Consider the following 27540-nt stretch of genomic DNA (forward strand, 5'->3'; position numbering starts at 1 on the left):
AATATAAAGAATGCATATTAAAAACCTTCCAAGGTCTTGTGCAACAGTGATTTTTCCACAGTTATAGGGCATTTTAACATACATTACGCTGTAATCCAGTAATATACATTTTAATTGTATAACTGCATAAAATATTAAGCCTCTTTAGGAAAAACTATATTGTATAAATCATTTAACATACCCCACTGGCAATTAGTTATTAAATATAATGACATCTCTTTAATAGAATTATGCAAAAATGAAAAATAACAATATGTGTAGGCTAAGAAAAATAAACTTATTACCATACTTTTGATTTAATTTTCTTATGCAGTTTTTATTTTATTTATTTTTTATTATTTTTATTTGTTTTAGCAAATGTAATAATTTAAAGATGTTTTGATATTTTACTGGGAAACAAGACAAAAATACAGATTAGAAAATGTTTTGCAGTGATCTTTTCCCAATCTCCTATCTAGGGCAACATTCACAGAACATTCTGGCACTGAGCAGCATCTGACATTCACCTCTGCATCCTTCCCCTTTCATGCCATTTTCCCCTGACACTGAGCAACTGGAAGCGCTCCAGTTTTTTTGTTTTTTTTTAGCTCCCTCCTCAGGAACTGTGACTCAGACACCATCTCCAAGGTCGGCTGGCTTCTGCTGTAAATCAGTCTTAACGATACAACCAGTCTACAGAACAACACACATCATAATCTCAGGTCATTGGTTCTACTGGACGATCATAAAAAAATAGTTTATCCGAACCTGATAATTTCCTTTTTCATTCTGAGTAATTAACAACACAGTGTACTGTTGAAAAGAAAAATAAACTTACTATTAAATAAGATTACTGTTAAATAAGGAGAATCTAGTCTGTAAGGATTGGTTTCTTTAGGCATAAATGTTAATGATCTATATATTTTTTTATATTTTATGAGGAGTGATGTTCCACTTATGCTAGGGTGGTTGATTATTGGCTTAATTAATAGAGCCCACACCCAATTTTCTATAGCAATTTTTATGCAAATTTTGATATGCTGAATAACATGCTGCAAAAAAAAAAAAAAAATTCTGGTATGAGATTTAAGAAATTATTTTCTTAACTATTTTATTTAATTGATTTGGTAAAATTATTTTTACTCACAAACGGCTGGTAAATGCCACAAATAATAAAAAAGAAACATGAAATAGTTCTATTCTTCTGTTTTTTTTTTTTTTTGTTAAAATCACAACTCACAGCAGTTCCGAAGTTTTCATATGAAACACGAAATTGTGTAGTAAAAAGACTGAAATAGTATTTTCTTGCTTTTCTTTGTATTAATTACTTTTTTTTTTATTTTAGTGTGGATGACATAATATAATTTCTAACATGCATTAAAACAAACAAATAAGCAAACAGATTTAAAAAGTAATGTTTTCCCCAGTCCCTACAACTTCCATTTCTACTTTGTGCTAATTTCCCCAAACTGGGATGAGAAAAAGCTTTATTCAAAATATGTACTGTATACATATAGTGCAAATTAAATTCAATAACCTCTTAAATCGTAACTATAAACTAACGAGACATTCATACAGAATGCATTTTTGGTATGAAAAACATGGGACAGGCAGTGGAATGAAGAAAAACACCTCAAAATGTTTGTGTCCGTCTGTTATGAAAAAGACATGAGAAGCGAGAGGAAAAGAAACACCTTTTAAAAAAAAAAAAAAAAAAAAAAAAAAAAAAGTCAAAATAAGAATAATAGCAGACAGGGAACTCAGGAACAGACAGTGCTTTTAAACGCTTAGAAAGCAATTAGGTAGAACAGAAAAAGGTGTGGAGCTAATTAAAGCAGGTAAGGGGCAGGCAATGGAATGGGAGCATAGTCCATATGCCCAGGGCGGAGTGGATGGGAGGAGCCAGGGAGGAGCTAGATGTAACTTCAGAGGCCAGCCAGGATAGCAGCCCACAGTGGAGTTGACGGCGGGAGGAGCCATGTTGGAGCCGACCGACGGAGACTGAGCCAATGGATGAGGAGCCCAGGATGGAGCAGAGCAGCCGCAGGGCCAGGGTGACACAGAGGATCCGGAGGGCCAAGTTGGAGCAGAAGGCTCAGGTGACAGCGGCGGGGTTCCAGAAGACCGCGTTGGAGCTGGAGCGACTGAGGATGGAGGTGGAGCTGGAGGGAAGGAGGAGCATGACAGAGCCAGAGGGATGGAGTGACAAGATGAAGCCAGATGAGTGGAGTCCCGACGCGCCGGATGGTCGACGACTGACCAAGGTGGAGCCGGAGGGACGAGGGATCCTGGTGGAGCTTGTGGGATGGTGGGCCACGGTGGAGACGAGGGAGCTAGGAGCCAAGGCGGAGCCGATGGGTTGAAGGACCGAGATGGAGTCCAGGACTCGAAGGCTGGAAGCGGAGACAGGGGATCCTCACGCCAAGGCGGGGCTGGAGACATGAAGTCTTGAGGCGGATCAGAGCACCCAGTTGGCGCTGACTGAGGGTGAGCTGAGGGACTGACAGGCACCAGTGGAGATGGAGCTGGGGAACTGGCTGGTTGAGGTGGTTGGAGAGGGAGGAAACACAGGAGGACTTGAGCTGGGTGGAGACACAGGAGATTCAGGGCCGGACGGAGCCAGCGGCGACACAGGAGAACTGGGAATTACCTCCCCAAACCAGTATATTAAGTCCATTTGAAAAATGGACATTAGTTCCTCCATATATTCTCCAGAAACCAGATGCAGCTCACCCTCAGTTACAGGAGTGTGGGCGGGGCTTTCCTCGAAGCCCTCAATCTCCGCCAGTATCCCCACGGCGCACAATGTTGCCGGCTCACACACCTGGTCAGTCGCACTCTCGAGTCCTAGCTCCGGGGCAATGATTGGCTCTTTTGCTTTAAATGGCATTGGCTTTTTAATCACAGCCAGCTCAGGCTCTGCAGCTTTGGTGGGCTCTGGCATTTGCTCCGTGCAAATGATGGATGATGGCTGGCTGGTCTCTGGTTCGGGACTGGGGCTGATGGTGAATGGAGAGCCGTTGTTCTCCAGCACCCACTCCACAAAAGCGGCAAAATCCTCTTTGGGACCATTAGCTGGCAGGCGTGCCTTACACTACTCGCTCAAGCTGGTGTGAAAGAATATGCAGAGTGAGCCTTCCGGGAAGTGCGTAAGGCACACCAGATCGAAAAATCCCTGGTATGGTCCGCCAGCGAACGGTCCTGTTGCTCCAGGCACAGGAGTTGGACAGCTGGTAAATCCATTCCGGGAGAGGGGAGAAACAAAACAAAAAAGAAAGAAAAACGCCACTAAATTACTCACTTTAAGGGGTCTTCTATTCTGTAACAAATGCTGTGCTCCAAGGAGGCACACAACGCAGGAGAAGGCAAATAATAGTATTTTAATTATAATCCACAAAGCAAATAAGGAATGGAGCTGGGGTAGCACAACATGAAGGTCAAAATACAAATAATAGCAGACAGGGAACTCAGGAACAGACAGTGCTTATAAACACTCAGAAAGCAATTAGGGAGAACAGAAACAGGTGTGGAGCTAATTAATCAAAAACCATGGAAAGGCAGGAGAAAGAAAACACAGAAAACTAAACCAAAACAGATCATACATGTGACAAAGCATCAGCAATAATGTCTTAGCATGCTCCATAAATTGTTACTTTTATTGATACAAGATTACTACATATGCTGTTCTTAAATCAAATTGCTACAGTGCCTATATGCACCTCCAATTTCATACTCCAGATCTCAATATGAATCACTGACATCTCATTCATTTTCAGCCCACAGTGTCATTTTTTTTTTCTCGCAATGCACGCTCCGCCCCGTCCCATATAAATTACCCAATTATGTTTCATTTGGCAATCTCTTTGAAATTCGTACAAAAACATTCCCATGCTTGTTTTCAGACATCTACAGTAGGTTGAGCTATTGGACATGGCTCAGTGCTTTTCAAAAGCATGACTGACTGCGTTTGTGTCTCGCTGGATTGATCTGCTTAATGTTTTATTTTGTGTTTTGTCACTCTTGTCTTCAGCACAATAAAACAAACAGGCATAGACCAAACACGGCATTCAACGGGACAAAACACAGCTTTGAAGTTGAGTAGAAACATGGCTTTTAAGTTGAGAAGGAACCCCCTTTTGAACCCACCACACACATTTGCTCCCCCAGGAGCTCAGTGGCTTATTTACTTTGTTTACGCTGCATTCCCGCTCCATCTTTTGCCTCCTCTTTCAATTTTTAATGCTATAGACGATAGGTGTTTCTCCTCCGGAGTGATGCAACTGCTTGTTCACACAGGATGTATAATTGAAATGTCAAAAATGCAAATTACAAAAACACACAACTACACAACACACAAACGCACAACAAAAAGATGATTGTGGGGATTTGGGAAAGCATATCCATAACCGGAACTGTATTGCAAAAGATGTAGAGGCTAAGTTCTGTTCCTTGACTGTGTGATGCATTTTTCATTTTGAAGCACAAAGCAGTGCATTTAAGATCAAAAAGACGGCTCTGCCAACCAGCTGCATCAGCAGTGAAATGATGGACAAAAAGTTAAGGGATAATCCTACTCCAGCTAGCACCCACCTTCTTGTCTTGCAGCAAATAAGATGGGCGTATGTTATATCTCATCATTAATATTCATGAGACCAGCCGATTAGGTTTAAAATTGGTCTCCTCCACTTTTTTTGTTTAAAAATTATTACACACACACACACCTTTGTGAAAAAAGTTGTCCACTTTAAGATACATAAAAGAGAGTACATATATATATATATATATATATATATATATATATATATATATATATAGTATTATAGTATTATTTATAAGTACTCTCTTTTAATATATAAAATATATTAACTTTAAATATCACATACACTTCAAATAAAAGTCAACACATCAAAATAATAATAAGTGTACTTCATTAAATTATGACGAGATATTAAATCAATTATTTAAAATGTATTTTAAAGTAATACTTTTAATTTGACTATATTACAAATTACACTTTTAAAAGTGTTAAGAATCATGAAAGTGTCTATCTTTAATAAAACTTTTATTAAATTAATATTACATTGTTTAAATGTACAGATTTTTTTAATAGACATTTAAGGTACATTCAACAAAGTTAAGTGTTTCTTTTTCACAAGGGTAGCTTTTATATATATTATATATTATTGTATATATTATATATATACAACTCCAAACTGAAAATACCTCTAGCACCAACATTAAAAACATGGAAAAAAAGAAGTGTTCGCTATTTCGATCTTTGAGGACCCCTGGCCCGCTGTACTGGGCATTTCTGCAGAAACCCAAGCTGGAAATATAGAAACTGTCAGTAACTTTGCAACCAATGACAGCTGCCAAGAAGCTTCTTCCAAATCTCATCCATCATCAACTGAACATATGAAGAAAAGGCCATCAGCACATCTGACACACGCGGTTCCCAACCAGCCCATCAGCGCCAAACCAAAAGACCGCTCTGGGTCAAACTTCCATAGTGCAGTTTGGTGAAAAAATAAAAATAAAAATAAAAATATAAACATATATATGAAATTCATATCAGTCTGGAATCAGTCTGGAATAAGGTCTCAAAACAACAGGGGAAATGGCATTTTTTTGGATGTAATGTTGACCTCAAAGTGCTAAATGTGACATTTTTCTTCCAAGCTTTAACGTCAAGAAACATCCAAAAACCCTGCTCTCACAAAACCAAAGACTTGCCTGAACAAAACAAACCCCGGCAAAGCATAAGCTGGACATATGTTTTCAGTGCCTGCTTAATCTTGCCTTTGTGAGGCAAGACCTCAAGCAGTCTTTCAAGCAGCTCACCCACCCTCAAGCGTTTTGAATTAATATTCCACTGGCCATATTTCCATTTGTTAGGTCACAAAATCTCTGACTACCCACACAGCTCGAGGGACTCTGGGAGAACTGGAAAGGTCATATCCCATACGTGAGAAGCAGCAATGAACACTTCACAATGAAAATAATCTAATAGACTGCTAAGAACTAATAATAGCAAATATATATTCCATTGTTGATACCGCAGCTTGCAAAGTACAAAAAATGACAGCGCTACCAATCCATGCATGAAAACAAGCCTTTTATTACCAAGAGCAAACATAAAATTAAACACTGCAAAAATATTTTTAATAAGCATTTGTATGTGTGTGTCTGTGAGCGCACGTGTGTGTTTGTTTGTTATTTTACAGTATAAACATCCTAAATATCCCATATGGTTTTATGTTTCAAGTAAATGTATCTTGATTTAAGACTTGTTTAGAATCATTTAGAATTAAGTTTATGTCAGCAGTTTACTGCGCAGTGGATTAGAACAGAACTATATCTAATCTTTTTTTTAAGGCTGTTTAGGTTTTTAATGGGAAAACAAGAGAAAAATACTGATTAAGAGATACCATTTTTTTGCAATGCACAACCCTGTCAGCCTAGCACTTTAGCAGCACTTTTGTTACTTTTAATATGCCATTACAACTACAGCTCCAGAGCAATAAATATTGCCTTGAAAGGCACTGTTCCTCTCAGTCTCCCAGCATGCACCCTGACATCAATGCCATTAGGAGCTCATAGATCCGTCCTTAAGAATGTCTGACAGGCTAATCTATTTTACAGCCTCTTTTACAGATCTGTTCAGAGGGAATCCAACTGAGGAATCTACATCACGTGATGAAGTGAAAGTTTAGAGACAAGAGAATTGCAAGTAAGAGGGGCACTTCGGTCATCCATTACCCAGTAATGGACTGGGAGAAAAGTGAGAACTGCACACTAATGGATGATGGGGGTTGGTTTCCTGTTGGATCACATCAATTAATTGAAGTGATTGGCTGATCATTAATTGAAGTGATTGGCTGGAGAGAGGGTCAATTTATACATATTCAGATCAACCATCTATCAATACTTTCATTATTATACAACTATGAAGACAGTGCAGTTATCATTTTCATATTCATATTCTGCACCACGTTGTTTAAATAGATGGTGTGTGGGTAATTTTATTATTATACAACTATGAAGACAGTGCAGTTATCATGCACCATTGCTATTTTAAGGCAATAGCAAATGTATTTGCGCTCATGGGTATGCTGGTTTGAAAACAAGGTGTGTTCATTGTTGGGGCATTGCTATTTTAAGGCAAATGAAAATGTAAGTCAATGCTATATATATATATATGATATGTGGTGAATGGTGATATATATATATTTTTTTATTTTTTTTTTTTTTTTAAGTGTTAGTAATATGTGTCTATAAGTGGGAGAATAAGGCATGTACACTCTGCTTATTACACACGCAGCAGCACACAAACATGCCAAATATTAAAAATGAAAGGATTACAATGAAAAAGATTATTATTGTGCCCCGTAGATGGTCTGCTCGCGGGCTTTAACCACGCGCACAAGCAGAACCTTTCCTCTCTAGAATAGCGTTCAGTCTCTGCTCTTACAAATTCCGCAATGTAAATAGCGAATCTGCCATAGCGTGAGCGCAACTGGGCTTTAAAGACTCTGATTGGTTTGTTGCACGTTATGGCCAAAACACACCCATGACTCATTAAGAGACTAGGTACAACCCTTTTGAACCATGTGCCTTTTGCCGTGCGCTTTAGACCATGCGCTTAGATCGTTAAAATAGGGCCCAATCTGTTTTTCCTTAATAAAATGATTCAAGGAGACATTTACAAGCATGATTATTTAAATTACAATACATAAAATACACTTAAAAAAACAAAACAAATCCTGCTTCAATAGGTGGATGGATGGATGGATGGATGGATTCAGGTCCCACCCTACATATTTTTCCCCTTTGAATATCTTGTTTGACTCAGATATATCACATTATAGAAGTAAAATGTGTTGTTAACATTGCGCACAACATCTCAGCTGGCTAAACTTGAGGAAGACTTGATCTCATGGGATTGTTGGCTTGTAAGCTAGCATAGAATGCTAAAAGGAAATGTGGTCTCTTTAGCTGCTTCTGAATTATTCAGAGCTAATCTGTTTTGGACTGTGCCATTGCTCTACAACACTAATACTCAACCGTAACAACATGCTTTCAGTAAAAAAGCTTCAAACTGAGCTCAATTACTTTAAAGTTTTTCTCAAGGCAGAAAGCAGACTGGGGATTTAAAATGGAAAGACATTGGTCAAAATCAATGTCTTACACAGAATGCTAGGTAACACTTTTGTAGCACAAATGCTCTTTAGTCATGGACGAAAAAAGAAAGAAAGAAAAAAAAACTTTTGTTTTAAAATACTTAGTCGTCAGGCATTGCTAGATATAAAATTACAAGAGTTCAGGCTCATGTTGGATTTCAAAAGGCTAGATCTGACTGGTTCTTGACTACAAACGTTCTGTAAGCAAGAACAAAATATAAAACGCTCATAATTTAACTCTCATCTCCTCATATTGACTACATATTAATGAATCTGTAGAATAAAAGCATACTGCAGAGGGAAAAAAGACAACTGGCTACTGGGGAAGCTCCAAAGCGCATTGCACATGTTTTAAAAATTCTGTTTGAGGAAGCCAGCGAGACTAAAGCTTGTCTTTGGGCCTCATCGTGTGGTATTAATGTAGGATTTGCAGTTCCTCTGTTTCATCAATGTATCTGGCTTTTAAAGTCGTGAAGATCAGCCTGGGCTGTACAGTGGAACCTGCAGTTTAAAGCACTTGCCCAGGCCACAGGTATTTGAGTATTCTGTGCAGCACACCTGAATACATCTGCTACTTCAATAAAAAGCACCCGAGTAAAATGAGTTACACCTCTTTTAACCCAAGCCGGGTAGCTTGTTTTCGATGCATGGCTCATAGTTTCATGTTCAAAGGGCTGGAGGTGGATTTGAGTCATTAAGCTGTCTTGAAGATTTATCGTGAACAAACTACATTGCATATTGAAGTCATGAGCTGATGATTAACATATTGACAATTCACGGGATAAATGAGGACTATAACCTCACACGTTCCACCCTAATCGCTTTTCGCGAGGTATAGCGAACAACAGTTTGAGTGACAAAACCATTTAGCTAAGCTAGCATAAAAAGCATGTGAAATAAAGAAAATCACAGGCTCAGTTCAAAAACCTAGTACATGGGCAACTGCATCTTAACTGACCTGGAAACCTTGTCAGCAGAGACACCCGCTTAACCCGCAGCCACATCTGGATACATCAATGACCTACGAGAGAAAGCTACATGGTCGAAACAGCCCATACTTTCTTCTTTCTCTAAGCACCAAATTGATATTAATTGTGCCTTCTCACTATTTTACTACCACAAGTTCCCAAGGGTGGAGTACTCAAGTTTCACTGGTTTCAGTTTTTTTTTGTTTTTGCTGTCGCCACTTTTCTTCAAATATTGCAAGATGCACAGACGAACTGTTTACAAAAGTGGCAGCTCGAAACTGGAAAAAGTTGTCAGAGAAGCTGACAAAACATGCTTCATCACAGGTACATTTATCAAGCATGGAAATGTGGGAGAGCTACAAACAGACTGCTACGTCAGGGTCTATGGCAGCACAGCTGTCACAAAACCATCAAAGCACAGTAGAAAAAACAGAGAGGACTTCTGCAAATCTGTTGATATCATAAAACTGCTTGCCAAACTAGGCCTGCCTTTCTGTGGACACCGTGAAGATGCTGACGCAGAAACAAGGGGGAATTACTGAGCTTATGCATTTTTTTTCTTCAAAATAGGACCTTGATTTTATATCCATGCAGTCTAAATATTTTAATTACACAAGCCGATATTTTAAGAATGAAATTTGTTCGAATGAAAAAAGCTTGTTTGTGAAGAAATATCCAAAAAAGTACACAAGATAGGATTTTTTGCTGTTATTGTTGATGAAGCAAAGTCGTCAAATGTTGTCAAAGACTGAGCAAATTTTGTTTGCATTAGATACACCGAGGGGCTTCAGATTAAGGAGCGATTTAATTGCTTTGTTGACTGTTCAATTTCTCGTAATGCTACAGGGATTGTTTCTTGTATTAAAGAAGGATTGCAGTCATGTGCGCTGAAGGACATTCCCATCATTGCTCAGTCATACAGTGGAGCCTCTGTTATGTCAGGGCATTTGAGTCCAGCAGCGAATCATGGTGCATAAGCTGAATCTCGTCCTTGTTGAATCATGTACAGTGAACAGAGACATTACAACGTCTCTAAATGTGACTGACATACTGTTTGCAGAGCCAAGCAACCATTTCAGGTTTTTGAAAAATGCTGAAGACACTTGCTATTAAACCCAAAAAGTGGTCTATGGAGGCAAGTGGATTGTATCACCACATGACAAGTCTCCACTTCATTACTTCCGTAATTATTCTTGAGGAAGTTCTCGGAGTTGTACATGTAACATACAAAAGACTGAAAAGTGCAAGCACCATGGCTGATGCAGCCTCAGTAGTAAAGAACCGGAAAACACATCTCAAGTGTTGCAGAGAGGAGCATTCATAGGAGGCAATATGGATGCAGGTAAAAAGGTTTTGTTTGGATTTTTCTGGTGTTAGTGCAGAAAGTTCCCCTCAAATTGAAGGAAAATGAAAAAGAACCTCACGGGCACCTCCTGGGCTTTTGCAGTACTTAGTGCCAAACACACTTGGCCAGCGTGATGAAAATGAAACATTGGGAATCAGAATCACAGATATTTAAATGTCAGTTGTATCTCTCTGTTTTAGACACTATGATGGCTGAATTGGACAGGCGATTCTCAACTGATACAATGGTCCTAAGCATGGCATGTGATTCTGTGTTCAGCTGTGAGAAAAACAGCATCGGTCCTTTACTTAACGCGTATGCAAGCTTTAAAATCCACCCTCAGCTTGTGACAGCTGAAATGGACCTTGTTAAATGTGCAATCTCATCGCCGATCACCCCTGAAAAACTTACAGATGAAGTGCGGAAGGATCAATATCCAAACTTTTACTGACTCCTTCAGCTCACTCTCACACTGCCCGTTAGCTCTGCTGCGTCAGAAAGAAGTTCCTCAGTGATGAAAAGAATCAGAAACTGGCTCTGATCTGCGATGGCTCAGGACAGATTTTCCGATCTTTCCCTGCTGTACATAGAAAACGATTTGACTGCAAATTTATCAGGAGAGAACATTGTGGACATCTACGCAAATCGGAAAAAGAGGCGGATTCTTCTAAATTAGGTAAGATATAAGTTCTCTTTGTGTAGCCAATGAGTCATTGTTAATCCTAAATATATTTTAAATGAAGACGAAATTAAATAGACTACAAATAATTGAAGAAGTAGAAAATATGGTATATACGGTATGTAAAAAAATAAATAAATAAATCTGAGCTCGTGGTCTGCTGGTACAGTAGGTGCCCCGCCAGGCAAAAATGTGAAACTCCGCCTATGTTGAGAGCTGTAACAAATTATGAGTCATGTTCATAATTCAACAGAAGCATATACCATCGATGAACAACCTTGTAGCCCACAGTAGATCTGCCTTCAAAGTTACCTTTAAAATGTCAAATCATGAACTTCCTGTGAGCAGTGCAATGGAGTAGACGTGTTTGCCTCTCTTCCCTGTCTAACTTCATGTATTTCTTCAACTACCCCAACAACTTTTTCTAACAAACTTTAAAAACTAACCAGACGACTTTTAGTAACAGTGTCTGTCTAAAATGGCAACCAAAACGGCAAAAACATCTAAGAAAGAAGCCAACACGAGAGCCGAGGTGCCCGCGAACTCGAGCGAAGTGAACATGGCGGACCAAACAGACTCGCTGGAAGAACATAGGCTGCATTTACACTGCAGGTCTTGATGCCCAAATCCGATTTTCTGACTATATCCGATTTTTTTTGACGACCCGCTTACATCATCTTTTAAAAGTGACCCGTATCTGATTTTTGCATTTACACTATACACTGCTGAAACTACCAAACGTAGACGTTCTGACTCGGAAAAGGAAGTAAAACAGCACGAAATACAATGGATGCAGATGCAAATAAAATTATACAGTGTTTTGCTTTCCATAATATATTGAAAAGTCAACAAAAAAAAAAATCAGCAAAACATTGGTCTCGTACGGCGGAGAAAAAAGCGCTTAAACCGTGCCTCCCCATATCTCGTGAAATGTCTTCAAACTTATTTATTTCTGTAACAACCCTGCATATTTTTGCCTGCACTGTCTCTTCGCCCCAAAGACTTAAAAGACATGAAACCGCCGCATTGCTCCACTGTGTGTATCCTTCGTCCTCTATCACGCCTATAATAAGTCATGTGATCTCAGTTGGTGGCGTCCACCTGAGTTGACGTCACTTTTTTAATGACGTACGACTCGCATTTACTGGGGAATATCCGATTTGTCTGCTTACATGGCACACGCAAATGCACGTATCCGATTCATATCCGATTTATTACCACATATGAATGAGGCCTGAATCGGAATCCATGCGGTTTTTTCCTGCTTACACGTTCACCGGTCATATCCGATCTGTGCCACATGAGAGGAAAAAATCGGAATTGGGTCACTTGAACCATGCAGCTGAGTTCAAGGCCGTGTGGAAGCTACAGTATCCGATCATGGACAGAGACTTACCACGCTTGAGTCCCATGCGGAGTGACTAGAGGAACGGGTGGAATGTTTGGAAACTTCCCTCGGAACATTGACGGAGAGTTACGCAAAACTGAAAGCCAAGACCGCTGATCTGGAAGCACGGAGTAGATGGTACAACAAAAGGATCATTGGAGTCGATAGAGGGTCTGCGGCCAAGGTAATTTTTTTATTTTATTTTTTTATTTTTTTTACAAGAAATCCATCTTTGCACTTCAGATGTTTCTCGCATTAAGAGTGCATGGTTTAATCACTGTTTTCACTCCAAATTTGGTGTGAAGGCAAGAGGGGCAGTGATCCTTTTACATAAGAACATTGCTTTTGAACTGGAATCAGTGGTTTAAGATACGAATGGTTATGTGATTGTTTCTGAAATTTTACAAACAATTTCAGTTGTTTCAGCATGTATATATAGCCCCAATTGGGACAATGATAAATTTTTTGCTCTTTGTATTTTTTTTTTTTTTCTGTACTGTAATCTTGATAGTCACCACATAATTATGGGGGAGATTTTAATTTGGTTCAAAATACAATTTTGGACCGGTCTTCTTCATAACATTCCATATTGTCCATTTCTGCCAGGCTTTTAGAGTCTTGGCCTGTCAGATCCCTGGAGATCAAGGTTTCCAACTAGCAAAGTCTTCTCTTTTTTTTTTTTTAGATAACAGAATGATGCACTGTCAATTCTTGTGACTATCATAGTATAGTCATCTATGATCATCCCCCCACCTCTCTGGATTTAATGTTTCCATATTTAAAACTTATTTTAAACAATGGAGATTTAGTCCACATTTACTTTCTGATAACGATTTCAAAGATTACCTCACATCTCATATAAATCTATATTTTGAAATAAATGACAACAACTCTGTTAGCAGTAACACATTATGGAAACATTTAAATCTTATATGCGATGACAGAAAATGTCATATGTCTGTCAGTTGAGGAGATCTGAGAACAGATCTTTCTAAACTAGACCGTCAATATTCTCTGACCCCTTTACCCACAATTTACAAAGAACGGCTTTAAATTCAGAGTATAATTTACTTTTAACTCATAAAGTTGAAAAACAACTGTTGAGTGCCAAGCAGCATTTATTTATTTTTTTAATTTGGTGAAAAAGCTGGCAAATTACTTGCATTTCAATCTCAAACTGCCTGCACCTCTAGACTGATCCCCCAAATTAAATCTCCTAAGGATGATATAGTTTCTGACCCAGAAGAAACTGATTTTTTTCAAAATATTACACAGATCTTTATTCCTCAGAATGTGACTCTGACCCCTTTGATCAACTAATATTCTCCTGCGTAAATCATGGCTCCACAAATGATTGTGGCAGGCCTGTGTCTACCACGGAAGTACAAGAGGCAATTCACTCACTTCAAAATGTTCAATCCCCTGGCCCCTGGTGGCTTTACCATTGAGTTTTTTAAGACTTTCTCTTCTGTTCTAGCACCAATACTACAAAGAGTATATAATGAGGCCTTTCTTTCAGGGCAGCTCCCAACAACCATGTCTGAGGCATCCATTTCATTGTTGCTAAAGTAAGATAAAGACCCATTACTCGGCAGTAGTTACAGGCCAATTTCTTTGTTAAATGTGGATTTAAAAATTTTATCTAATATCCTTGCCCTTCACCTTCAGCAAGTGTTGCCTGCTGTTATTTCCCCCGACCAGACAGGCTTTATGGCTGGTAGACACTCTTTTTATAACACCAGAAGACTTTTTAATACCATCCTTTCTTCAAGTTCCGACATTGGTGAGGTTATACTGTCCCTCGATGCCGAGAAGTCATTCAACGGGGTTTAAATATATTTGGTTTCAGCTCAAATTTTATAGCATGGATTCGATTATTTTATTCTTCCCAGAGATGGTCCTCTCTTCCAATATCGCTAATTGGATGTATTAATTTGTAGTGATGTGTCGTTCGTGAACGAATCGTTCTTTTTGAACGAATCTTTTAGGTGAACGACTCGTTCTCGTTCATGTAATCCATTGACTCATATTTCTCGTTCACTTGAATTCCTCCCTCCACAGCAGCGCGGCGCTATTAGCAGCGCATGCGCAGCTCGGTGAACCGTAGCTCTGTGAACTGTTTCATCCTGTCAAAGAGTTACTCAACCTCGAGCCAATAGCCTTCGAGTATGAGATTGGACTAAGCATGTGATTTGTTGAATGTAGTGAACTAATACGCCCTTCACTGAACGAGTTTCATATGAGTCTGAACGAAATCGAGAGATTTATCGTTCGTGAATGAGTTCAATGATTTGGTACATCTCGTTCATGAATGAAATGACTGAACTGGTACATGTCGTTCGTGAACGAGTTTAATGAATTGATACATCTCGTTCCTGAATGAAATAAACTGGTACATAGCTTATCTCGTTCATGAACGAAATGAATGAGAGTAAACCGGGTCAGTCGGCCATCTGTCAATCTCGCAAAAAGCAAAGTGCAGTTATAGGTACTGTGCACATACGCTTGTTTTCATATTTAGCATACAGAACATAACTCCACGTTTAATCCCCGATTTATGAATGTGAATATATAATATATGAACTGCCTGACCAAACAATTAAAATGTTAATTATGCGAGAAAACCTCGTGCTTTGTTATTCTGAACAACTTTAGACTTTATTTATTGAATGCGATTATGCACTCATTTTAATAAAGCCAAATCAGTTTTTGTAACAAGTGAATACGTTCGTTGCCTTAAGACAACACATAAGACACTCTTTTTTGCCACCTGCTGGTGTATTTTGTGTAATATGAAGAAATGGTCACTGAACGAATCAGTGAACGAATCTGAACGAATCATTTTGGTGAACGAACTGAAAATGAACGAATCTCTTGAAAGAATCATAATTTCCACCACTATCAATTTGGTTAAAATGACAATTTTGCCCAAATTCTTATATATCTTTCAACATATACCCATTTATATTAACAAGTGTTTTTTTTTTTTTGTTTTTTTTTTGTTCTTTGGGGTGGCAAAAATGCACGGATAAGAAGAAAGGTTCTCAAACTTCCAAAGTTTGCATTCTTCTTCCATATGTGCCAGACACAGATTGATGCAATGCAAGATTCTTCACTGAGGGCACTACATTTATGCTAGATTAGCCAGCATATACCCAGACAGAAGTAATACTTGCAATAGGTGCTGACAATCGCCAGTAAATCACACTCACATGTTTTGGTCTTGTCCAAGACTGACAGAGTTTTGGTTTAAATATTTGTTACTTTTGAAAAACCCTTTCACAGCTGTTTGGAATTTCTTTTAAGCCAAATTTGCCTTCAACAACACAAGGCGTGGTTGCTTTTACCACGCTATTGTCTAGGAGGCTTATTCTCCTTAAGTGGAAAGATGCATCCTCTCTTTCATATGATAGATGGATAAAATAAATTATTTTGTGTTTAAAGCTGGAACAAAATCAGTTTTTCATTAAAAGGTTCTTTAAAAACATTTTATAAAACATGGAAACCTTTGTTGAATTATATTGATACTACTGATCTGTCACTTGAAGATGCAGAAGAGGATTAACAATTGTAATTATTTTATTTTATTATTATTTTTTCTCTTTGTATATTTATTGTACAGTATCTAGCCCAGTTTGTGCTGAATAAAGTGTTTTCAGATTTTAACCATTTATATGTTTATAAGCAACTGAAAAAGCATAGATGTCAGGGCATGTCAAAACTTCTCCAGGGCCTAAAAACACCCTTAGACCCCAGAGCGTTAACTACACTTACTGCACTGGTGTTATTTGTACTTATTTGTGTTGTGTGGTTGGGATACTAGGGGTGGAGGGGATGGGGGATTGGGTGGGAAAAAAGCAGAATTGTGGATTACTAATTTTTGTATACATATGATGTCGTATCTGCACAAAATGTCAATAAATATATTTGAAAAAAATAAATAAATCATGGAAAAAAGAAACTGAATTTTTACTTTTGGAGCCCGATTATTGCACCTTGATCTTTTTTTATTTATTTATTTTTTTACTGATTTTTACATGATGGGATTTCCTTTTCCACACCATATGCAAATCTACCTTAGAGTTTTGCCAAAACAAAGTATTTTAGGGCTGAAAATGTTGCAGTGATACACTAAAATGCTGCCTACATAAACATCTTAGTATGTTTTAGAAAGGAACTGCAGATGTTCTGCACCAAAATCTTGATACATTACTGTAATATAAAATGACTCATACCATGATATAAGATTTTGCTCATATTGCCCACCCCTACAGTGATGGTTCTCTAGCAGAGCAGACAGATGCCCATTTGCAAGTGCCAAGAGATTGGAAAATATATATATATATATATAAATAAATAACATAAAAAAATCACACACCCGCTGCACAAACTCTGCCCTGCAGGTCTTCAGGTCAACTGCACTGTGTATCCATGCAATGCAACTTTAATCATTAATCAACCGTTCAGTTTACAACCATCAAGCAAGCCCTTAACTGAACCCCTATTGATCAGGGCAAAGCTCCTGTGACCATTTTGGCAAAGGTCGAGTCACACCTCATTAGTCCATCACTATTCACCGTTTGAGCCTCTGCTATCTATTTCAGAGATGGAAAGGGAAAAAAAATCTGTTCATTCCCAGTGGATCCTTCTCTCTTTTTCAGGCATTTGAGCTTCCAATGTATTGGCTCACGAAATAGGGCATAGTGGCACAGAATTCCCTGCATGTACAATTTATGGGCCACTGGTGCTGTTGGAGAAGGGTAGAGTTCTGGGAGGGGGATGAATAATGTATTGGCGAAAGGCTTCACTGTTTGAAAAGCTCTCGTTGATATGTTGGCGCTGTGTTCATCGCCTGAGAAGAACAGGGGGAGAGACATCTTAATGACAGCTTTCCCCATTCAACTTGAGACTCCACATGGCACTAAATTATTACCTGAGCCCAAGTCGAGTCTATGTGACTGACTAGCTAATAGCCATCTGATTCTACTATCCTTTGATCCAGTGCTATTATGAGACTTAATCCTGAAATCAACCAATAGATTACAACCAGAAACGAAGGGCAACTGTCTACAGATGCACTAATGAATAGCAAGGTCTTACCAGTTTCTAATTCACAGCAGTGCACTTCATGTCCTAGTTTGCAACTCTCGGGCTAATCTCTGCGGTTTGTGGGAGATTGAGAGGAACCGAACCTACCACTTTCCAAGGAGAATTTAAGGCTAGACAACTGTGAAATTAAAGTGACGAACACTTCCACTGGGGATGACACTAATTGCTCAATTGATTCATTCCAAGCAACGATTTTTTTCAATCTTGCTCCACTTAGTCCATCTCTTAAATGTAATCCAGGATAGTGACACCCACACTAATGAGTCCCCAAGTTAATTATTAAGAAAAAATATCAACAAATATCGATCACAATTCACCAAGACATGTCTGGAGGCAAAGAATAAAACTTGTCATTTAGCAACAATTAAGATTCAAAGAGCTGAAGGCCACAAGCATTAATCATAGGATGTTCAGATTCTCCTAGATCCTGTGGCTGCAGAGAACAAAAAGTTAAGAAACTAGGGTTTTTTTCTGACATCTGAGATGCACAAAATCTTATTCCAGTGCACTTCAGGACTAGAAAACATGTCAGAGATGCCTATGCTGACAGTGGTTTGGTATAACGATGAATTTCAGGAAGAAAAGTATGGTTCATTTTATCATCTGGGCCTTGCAGAGTTGTAAACAACATCAAGACATTTGAATTCAGATTTATTTGGTCTAAAATAAGCTCAGTTATGAATGCATTGCTATACTTGTAATGATCTTGGATCATTGTATGCTGCTCGTAACATTACAAATGACCCCACATATGTTTTATTCGCAACTAAAAGAATACGATACCACAATTCATGTTGCCAGAAGTGACAGTGTAGCACCAACACTTAAATGTACAACACAATGTACAAATGTACTTAAATGTATGTTTAGTCCACGGTCTCAATTTCTGTCAACACTTTCACTATTGTAGTCATTATGTGACAGCAGTCTTGCCAAATGAGATGCTGTGCTTCCTGAATGGCATATTTACACTGGTAAAGCCACAGATAATTATTCTGTTCGAAAACATAGAAAGCTGCTTTACTGCCTACATAGGTAGCTGCTTAGTAAGATGACAGATTTGGAACACTCTGCATATACAGTATCTTTGCATGAGAGACTTGTTCCTGCAGCTCAAACAGAATAGTATGGTGCTAGTAATACTAAGATAATGGTTTTGACTCCCAAGGAATGCATCAACTGATAAAATGTTCATGTAAATGTAAGTCGCTTCGGATAAAAGTCAATGTAGAGTTGAGTCAAATTAGCACTGTTGCTAAGCTGTCATTAACAGTGTGATAGCACAGTGTGATAGCACAAAAAAAAATAATACTGAGTTTGGGTCACGTCACTTTCACTTGCAGTTTCACTGCACTAATGTTACTGAGATATATATATATATATATATATATATATATATTCTCAAACAGAACATTTGTCTTTTTCAGAATGATCCAATCCTGGATATGATTATTATCTCAAAAGCAATGAAATGATGCGAACACACTGACATTTTTAAAGTCACTGATTGATCATTGACTTCTGACAGAGTCCTATCAACGCAGAGCCTCTCCATGTTCACCGTGGCTAAAATCCTTAATAAAGATGAAAACATTGTCTGTGACACTGCAGTTGATGGATCAAAGGTTCTGACCTGATTCTGGACAGCTGCAAGTGATCATTTTCATAGCTGCAGTTTGGATATTATCCTGCTAAGCCTTCAAAGGAATTTGAAGATGTAGATGATGATGATAGAGAGATTCAAATAGCCCGATTGCTTTCCCCTTGTTCCCTGAGCTGATCTAAAATGTGCAAGAAAGTAGGAATCACAACTAAAATCAAACCAGTTTTTTTTTACCTAACGTTGGCATCAGGAACTTGCAGAATAGGATACTTAATGATCTCATTACAAATTGATAAAACTGCAGTGGACACAGACTAATCAGCGGTAATTGCAAGACTGTTACTATTAGTGATGTACTGAAATGACAATTCTTGCCTAAAACCTGCAATATAGGGCTGCAGATAAGAGGGGATATATTAGCTTCTCACTGCCTGTATAATGCATTGGGCAGACAGGTGAATGGTACTGTCACACTCACTGTCTGTTTGAATTTCTCTATGCGTGCATCTCAGCTGTAAAACCTGTCTCATACCTAGACCCTGCACCTAGCAATGTCATATCAACCCTAGCAGCCACATAGCAAAATGATAATAATAACTACTCAGAATGCCTTAGTAACCTTACAGCAACACCCTGCAGCTAACAGTACCTTAGCAACCTTCCAGGACACCCAAGCAGCCACGTAACAAAATATTGACAACCACTCAGAACATCTTAGCAACCTCATAGCAACACCCTTGTAGCTAGCAATCTTAGCAACCACCCAGAACTCCCTAGCAATCACATAGCAAAACGTTGACAACCACTCAGAACATCTTAGCAACTTTATAGCGACACCATGACAATGACTTAGCAAAAACCCATTATACCTTAATAAAACGGCACCATCCTAAAAAAAACAAACACTCAGAATACCATAAGAACCTCATAGCAAAACCTTGCATCTAGAAACTGCACATTAATGTAAACAACCAATCACAACTGCAACATTCTAACAACCACTCACAACACCTTAGCAACTGCACAGCAACATTCTAACTACAACTCAAAACACATTAACAACCTCTTAGCAACACCCTGCAGCTAGCAATGCCTTAGAAACCACCCTGAACCTTCTAGCAACCACATGGCAACATACTAAAAACCACCCTGAACTCCTTAACAACCTCATAGCAACACCCTACAGCAAACATTGCCTTAGCAACCATCCAGAACTCCCTAGCAGCCACTCAGAATATCTTAGAAACTGCACAGTAATGTGTTTACAAACACTCAGAACAGGCAACACCCTAACAACCACTCACGGCACCTTAACAACTGCACAGCAATACCTGCATCACACATCACCTTAGCAACCATCCAAAAATCACTAGCAACAACTCAGAAAACCTTAGAAAATGCACAATAATGTGCTAGCAACCACTGAGAGCAGCAATATCTTAGCAACCACTCACAACACCTTAGCAACTGCACAGCAACGTCCTAACAATTACCCAGAAGGTCCTAGCAACCTCAAAGCAACACTTTGCAGCTGATATTGCCTTAGCAACCACCTAGAACCCCACAGCAACCACAAATGCTAACTACCACCAGAACACCTTAACAATCCTATGCAACACCCTAAAGCAAGCAATGCCTTAGCAACCACACAGAACATCTTAGATACTGTAAAGTAATGCGTTACCAACCACTCAAATCAGTAACATATTAACAAACACTCACATCACCTCAACAACTGCACACCAACATCCTAACAACCACAAAGAACACTTTACCAACCTTAGCAACCACTCAGAACCCCCTAATAACCATATAGCAAAATGCTAAGAACCACTCAGAACACCTCCACAGCAATGCGGCCAAAACCATTTAGAATGTCATAGCAATAGTAGCAATGTTAATCTAGTAATGTCATCACAACAAACCAGAACACCCTAGCAACTGCATATTAAAACGATATCAACCACTCAAAACTGCATAACAATACAATAACATAATAGTGTTGAGTTTTGAGTTGTCTTACTTGTTTTAATCTACAAAAAAAAAAAAAAAAAAAAAAAAACATTTCTTGAACTAATGAAAAAAACAAGAGTTTTCACTCACCAAATAAAAATGTTATTTATAGTAGAAGAGAGCCTGTTATACTTCTACAACCTCCAAGAGCTTGATTACATCCAAATCACAAAAAGCTGTTTGACACACAAACCCTCATTTAATATGAATCAATCTGTTTTCTCCTTGGCTGCCCTCATCTCAGGCATGAGTGTGTTTATTTGGGCAAGACCATCTGAACATTCTAACTACTCTAAACCACATCACATCCTTGGCAGGATCTGTTGAAATTTTGATGAGAGATCAGACAACACTTGAAGTAACTACTCTGCAGTATTAAAGACAGGTTAGCCCTTGGGATGTCCTAAATTTTATTGGATCCACGCAAAATCAATGGACAAATTCTAGGCGACATAAAGTACTAGATGATGTGCAAAATGTGAAAATGTGTGATCAGTCAAGTCAGCTGTGAAAACGCTATAAGAACTAGAAATAACCGTGAAAATATATTGGTGCAATATCGTTATTCCAAACCTATGAACATTTTAAAACACAAAATACTAAGGCTACATCCACACAAAGCCAGAACTTTCCCTATCTGATCGTTTTTTCCCCTCGTCTCAAGAAATATCTGCATCCACACGAACCACAAAATGTAGTATACATGCCAGACCAGTAGGTGGTGCTGTAATTCTGCCACAGAGATACACTAAAAACGGAGAAGAAGACTTGGACTATGCACATAAACCTTGCCCGCGGATTACGAACATTGAACAATACATTTATACATTCGTGTGGACGAAACGCCTATACGATACAAAATGTATGCGTATACAACTAAACATGTCGCTGTGTGGACGGAGCTTAAGAAGTGCTCTCTCTTTTTTAGAGTAATAAATTGCTAAATTTCATATTAGAGGTAAAATGATAACTGAATCTGCATAAAATTTGTATAAGTGTTCTCATCTTTCAATGCTAGCAACCACTCATAATATCTTAACAACTGCACAGAAAAATCCTAACAACCACTCAGAAAACACTCTGAAGCTAGCAATGCCTTAACAACCACCCAGAACAGTTTAATAACTGCACAGCAACACCCTAACAACCACTCAGAAGATCTTTACAATCTTACAATAACACCCTGGTGCTAGCAATGCCTTAGCAACGCCTAAGCAACAACTCACAACTTCCTAGAAACCACATAGCAAAATGCTAACAATCAACCAGAACACCTAAGCAACTGCAGAACAACATCATAACAACCACTCAGAACATCTAATCTTATTGCAACACCCTGTAGCTATCATTGCCTTAGCAACTACTCACAACTTCTTAGCAACCACATATCAAAATGCTAACAGTCACACAGAAAACCTTAACAACTGTGCATCAGTGTACTCACAACCACTCAGAACAACATAGCAACTGCAAAGCAAGATCATAACAACCACTCAGAACATCTTAATCTTGTAACAACGCCCTGCATCTAACAATGCCTTAGTAACAACTAGAACAACAAAAGCATCCCTAAACCATTTCACTCAGATAATGTAAGGGTTTTAAGTCTTAAATTTTATTTAAAAAGTGTAAGATTTTAATCTAAGATTATGTTTGACGAGGAACACTTTGGAAAACTTAGCAACTGCAACACAATATCCTAACAACCACTCAAAACATCTTAATCTAGTAACAACGCCCTGCATCTAACAATGCCTTAGCAACCGTTTAGACCTCTCTAGCAACCACTCAGATCAACTTAGGGACTGCTAATAAATAAATACATAAATAAATTCAACAATTCAAAAAGGTGGTGTTTAATTTTATTCATCTTCATTGATTTGTATACATGATTAGTCATTCAAACAGCTGTCCATTTCTTTCATGAAGACTGCGCCAATGTATCCTTAATGCATTCCATGTAACAATCAGACCACTGCAACCCTCAATACAGCATCCCGAGGGCATTCAATATGCGTCTTTTTGGAAATGCTCTCAGGTGCATCTTCTCCTCTAGTGGACATAAGTTCAGTGATCACATTTAATTTGAATCAAACGTAGCCCATTAAAGTCTTAATGTCAGCAGTTATGCACACACATACAAACATACTGTAGCTGAGGATAATGATGTCGAAGGCATTCCACATCATATAGCATTGGGTTCTCAACCATATGAAAAAGCATTTCCTTCATCTCCCACAGGATAAGCACTGTGCCACTTGTGCACCAAAGCAATAAGACTGATAAACAGTGTGAACTGCCACTCATAAAGAATAATCAAATACACAAATTAGGATAATTAATAACTGTCTCCACTCTTCAAATCCTGACTGGACTGTAAATCGCTTGATAAATAAAAATTAATGAACAAGCCGGGGTGGTTGGCAAATCTGGCACGCGAAGAGAAGATGACAAATACCTGAGGGTAGGTGTGGACGTAGGTGTTTCGTTTGGTTTAATTTCAAAATAGTCTGCAAAAATACTCGCACGAAGGAGAAGTGAAAAATGACTTGTGATAAAGTGAGAAATGTTGCTAATCTGAGCTCCACCGCACTGACAGAAGAGATGAATTCTACCTCCCTGCTAAATTGGACAGTAAGCCCAATTAACAGAATTTGCTGAGTGCTAAAAAGTCTCTGAGGCTACTAAATAAAATAGTTACTCATAGCTTTCTATATGGAATTTTGGATTTTTAATTCAAACTTCTTATTTGACATAACTACAGAAGGTTATAAGATTAGCCTTTACCAAACATTTCTTTTGTTGTATTCCATGAATGAGACTCAATGTCGCTATCAGTAAAAGTACAGCAAAAGAACATTCATTATCCCCCTAAATTTGTGGCCATAAAGTAAAACACTCTGCCAAACAGCTCTGAGCACTGTTGTTTTTGCCAACATACTGACCTCTGAGCCAAAGTCTCCTTGGAAAGCTTTAGCACACATCATAAGAAGTCTTTTCCTCTAGCACTTGAGGCACTTCACACTCAAAATCCTGTGCTTTTTTTTTTTAATAATTACACGATACATTTAGCCAAAACATCACAACATGCTTAATCTCCCCTCCAATCTCACAGGAAAATTAAAGTATTTAATGAGGTAGTGATTTGGTATGAATTTGCACAATGTAAATCTCATGGAGCCCTGCTCATGAATAAAATAAAATAAATATTTGCACAATGTAAATCTCATGGAAGAAAATAAATAAAATAAAATAAAATAAAATAGAATTTGCACAATGTAAATCTCATGGAGCCCTGCTCATCACATACACATACAGTTATTACTATTATTAGAAAAATGTAAGCAACAAGTGGGTGAAATAAGGCAGATGAAGGTAAGGTAACCCAACTCATTATAATATAAATCTCGGTGCAATTACTCTGTGAGCTGAAGAACCGCTTGGGCTGTTTCAATTCATCCCAGATCCTACCAAACAGCCACAAGCACAGATTGATTTTGTGAACTAGTTCCATAAATTCATTAAAAAACACGAGAACCATTTGTTTACAAATCAACCAACCCTACAAGACTTTTCATACTTTTCCTAAGAAGTGTGAAACAATCATGAGGTTATTTTGTTGACATACCACAGGCTCCATTAAGCAACCCCAATTACTCATCATGTCAGGTTACACCTTACCATCTAATTTGTTCCCTAAAAGATACAAGTCAAGTTCCAGTAATTGGCTTCACTCACTAATGAGGGAGATGTTTGGAATTAATCTTCTTTCCTTGGGGCACATCACACTTTGTTTTGCAAGACGTTTGTGTGAAAAGTGTCTCAGAGACACAACATCCCCACCATTAACAGACAATTGTGTTGTTTACATATTCTTTATTTGAGAGGATCACTTCTTGTTTGGGGAAACACTGCGAATTTATGGTTTGAAGCTGTCTCAAGCAATCAACTTTGTATTGCAGAGAAGAATGAATGAAGCAATCCAAACATTTCTCTCTGAATAAGGCTTGTTTTTAAAAATATAATCTGTAAACACTGATGAAATTGACAGGTTGTCATTAGTACAACCAAAATAAGTCTCTTAGCAACTCTTTTGTTTACTCAAGCAGAGACTGCTTTGAGTTTTTCAGGACTTTATTCTTCAAAGACTTCTTGTTTAGTGTTTTGTCTAACTCACCCGCTTCTCTGGAAATCTGCATGAAGGCCTCGACTCCTTTCTCGCCATAGCTTCCCTCCGAGGCCACTGTAGACACGTAGTTCCACCCCATCAGTTTCACTATGTCCACCATGGCTTGTGCCTGGAAGGAGTCGGGAGGTACGACGCGAGAGAAGAAATCGTACCTGCGGTCATCGCTCAGCTCTGGAGCGGTGGAGGCGTAGCTGATCTGCGGAATCTGAAACCAGACAAAAATAAGGTGGTTAGATTGACTATCGCTGCGGTTGCTAAACTGAGTTGGCCCAATTTTTATTTCTGTCAGCTCTTATAATGGAAAATGATGGAGTGATTCCCACCATGATTCCGTATTGAATGTCAATTACTCAAACTTTCATAGGCAATTGTATCTGCTGCCTGTCTCTTTGACACGGTCATAATATGAATGCTGGTCTTCTGTGGGTTTTTGCAGTGAAAGTTATATCAAATGGACACTGAGACAAGGCTGTGCTGACTTTGGATCCCTCTCTGTTGACGTAAGTAATACTTACTTAAATTAGCTAATGTAACAATACTGTCTTGGACTGTTATTTTTTTTTTGCCTCAAACCTTAATTTTATTGAATAGAATATAATATATGTATAACATATATATTGTAGAAATTATTTATGAAAAGATACATTATGAATATTTTTTTAAAAGTAATTAAAAACAGTTAAAAGTTAAAATATCATAATATTTGCAGATTCCTTGTAACATCCAAAATTGGCTGTTTGTCACTTGTTTTAAGAAATTGTATGTTCTAAAGGTGTAAAAATGAATAAATAATTCATATTATAATAAATACTGATATAGAGAGAACATTTAATGCACTATAAGGTGCATTACAGGAAAATTAATGCATAAAAAAATATTTTTATTTTGCAGTATATATTTAAATGCTAGTGTTACTAAAACGTTTACTTAGCATGACACAACAAAATTATTTTTACATAAAATATAAAAATAATATTAAGCAAATAAATAAATAAATAATTTGTATACTCATTTAAACTAACTCTAAAAATAGACCTGAATCTCCATGTTAAGACAGACGTATTAAAAAAAAAAATAATAATCTTCTTGACAACAATGTCTGTTTCATGAAAATGATGATTCTTTCAGTTAAAAAAAACAAACAAAAAAACAAAAAACATTTAGCAATTTAACAGCAATTACATAAATACTGAATCACATGCTGAATACATCAAAATACAGTATCTATATGTTTTTTTTAGCAATGTCACCCAGCCCTAATCCTGCATGACTATATGGTAAAACAAAATGACCAATCCGCTGCAGTTTGGCATATACATAATACAAATTTGGTGTTTGGCAGATATCAGAAACAAACAGAAATAGACTTCCACATCACCCACAAGCTGTCGGTGCAAGCCGCAGCACCACATTTATCATCTTGGACAAGGTGCATAATATACTCATTGATTTTAGTTATGTAATGAAACAGTGAGTGCTGCATTTAAGTCATTCACCTCAGAAGAGGTCATGCTGAGGAATATACACAAACACTAAAACGGTCACTTAAGACCGTTTAGCATAAAATCATACCGATTCTACTCCCATGTCCTCCTAATGTACAGTCAAGGATGACTTGAACTCTGACATTTGACGATTCAACTTCTCGAAAATGCTGAACTATTTCCTGGAACAAAGCTTGTTATGAAGTTATGAAAATGTCCTTGGATGAGGCATCAGACCCCAGATGTTCATCAGTGATGGCCAACAACATTCAAGCTATTTTCCAGTGTGTTCAATAACCACTTGTTTTGAGTCAAATTTCAGTATTAAAGGGGACCTGAATATATACGTAAATGTCTTCACGCAATTTCAGATAAACTAATCTGCAGCAGTCCTCACTAGCAAGCTAACAACATCCCACATTATCCACCAAAGCCCAGGCATGTTCTCTATTTTCTGACAAATGCTTTGTCACATCTTCTGAGTTAGAAGCCTTGCACTCAAATTCTAAGCAATTCACAGTTATATTATCAAGGCAAGCAAAAGCATGCTGTGCCTGGGCTTCATATGACATTTTTTTTCTCTCTTTACTCAATAAACACAGTA

General features: G+C 38.0%; 1 protein-coding gene across 4 annotated transcripts in view; it reads right to left on the reverse strand.

Moving 5' to 3' along the window:
- LOC109066562 (metabotropic glutamate receptor 7-like) overlaps nucleotides 1-27540 on the reverse strand; it is a 200621-nt gene that overhangs the window by 123091 nt on the left and 49990 nt on the right. For all 4 annotated transcript variants that reach the window (XM_042712141.1, XM_042712140.1, XM_042712143.1 and 1 more), the window contains exon 2: nucleotides 25441-25657. In XM_042712141.1, coding sequence (XP_042568075.1) covers nucleotides 25441-25657 — 217 coding nt within the window. The remainder of the gene's footprint in view (nucleotides 1-25440; nucleotides 25658-27540) is intronic.

This window comes from Cyprinus carpio, chromosome A22 (assembly GCF_018340385.1).
Source record: "Cyprinus carpio isolate SPL01 chromosome A22, ASM1834038v1, whole genome shotgun sequence".
NCBI classification, from domain to species: domain Eukaryota; kingdom Metazoa; phylum Chordata; class Actinopteri; order Cypriniformes; family Cyprinidae; genus Cyprinus; species Cyprinus carpio.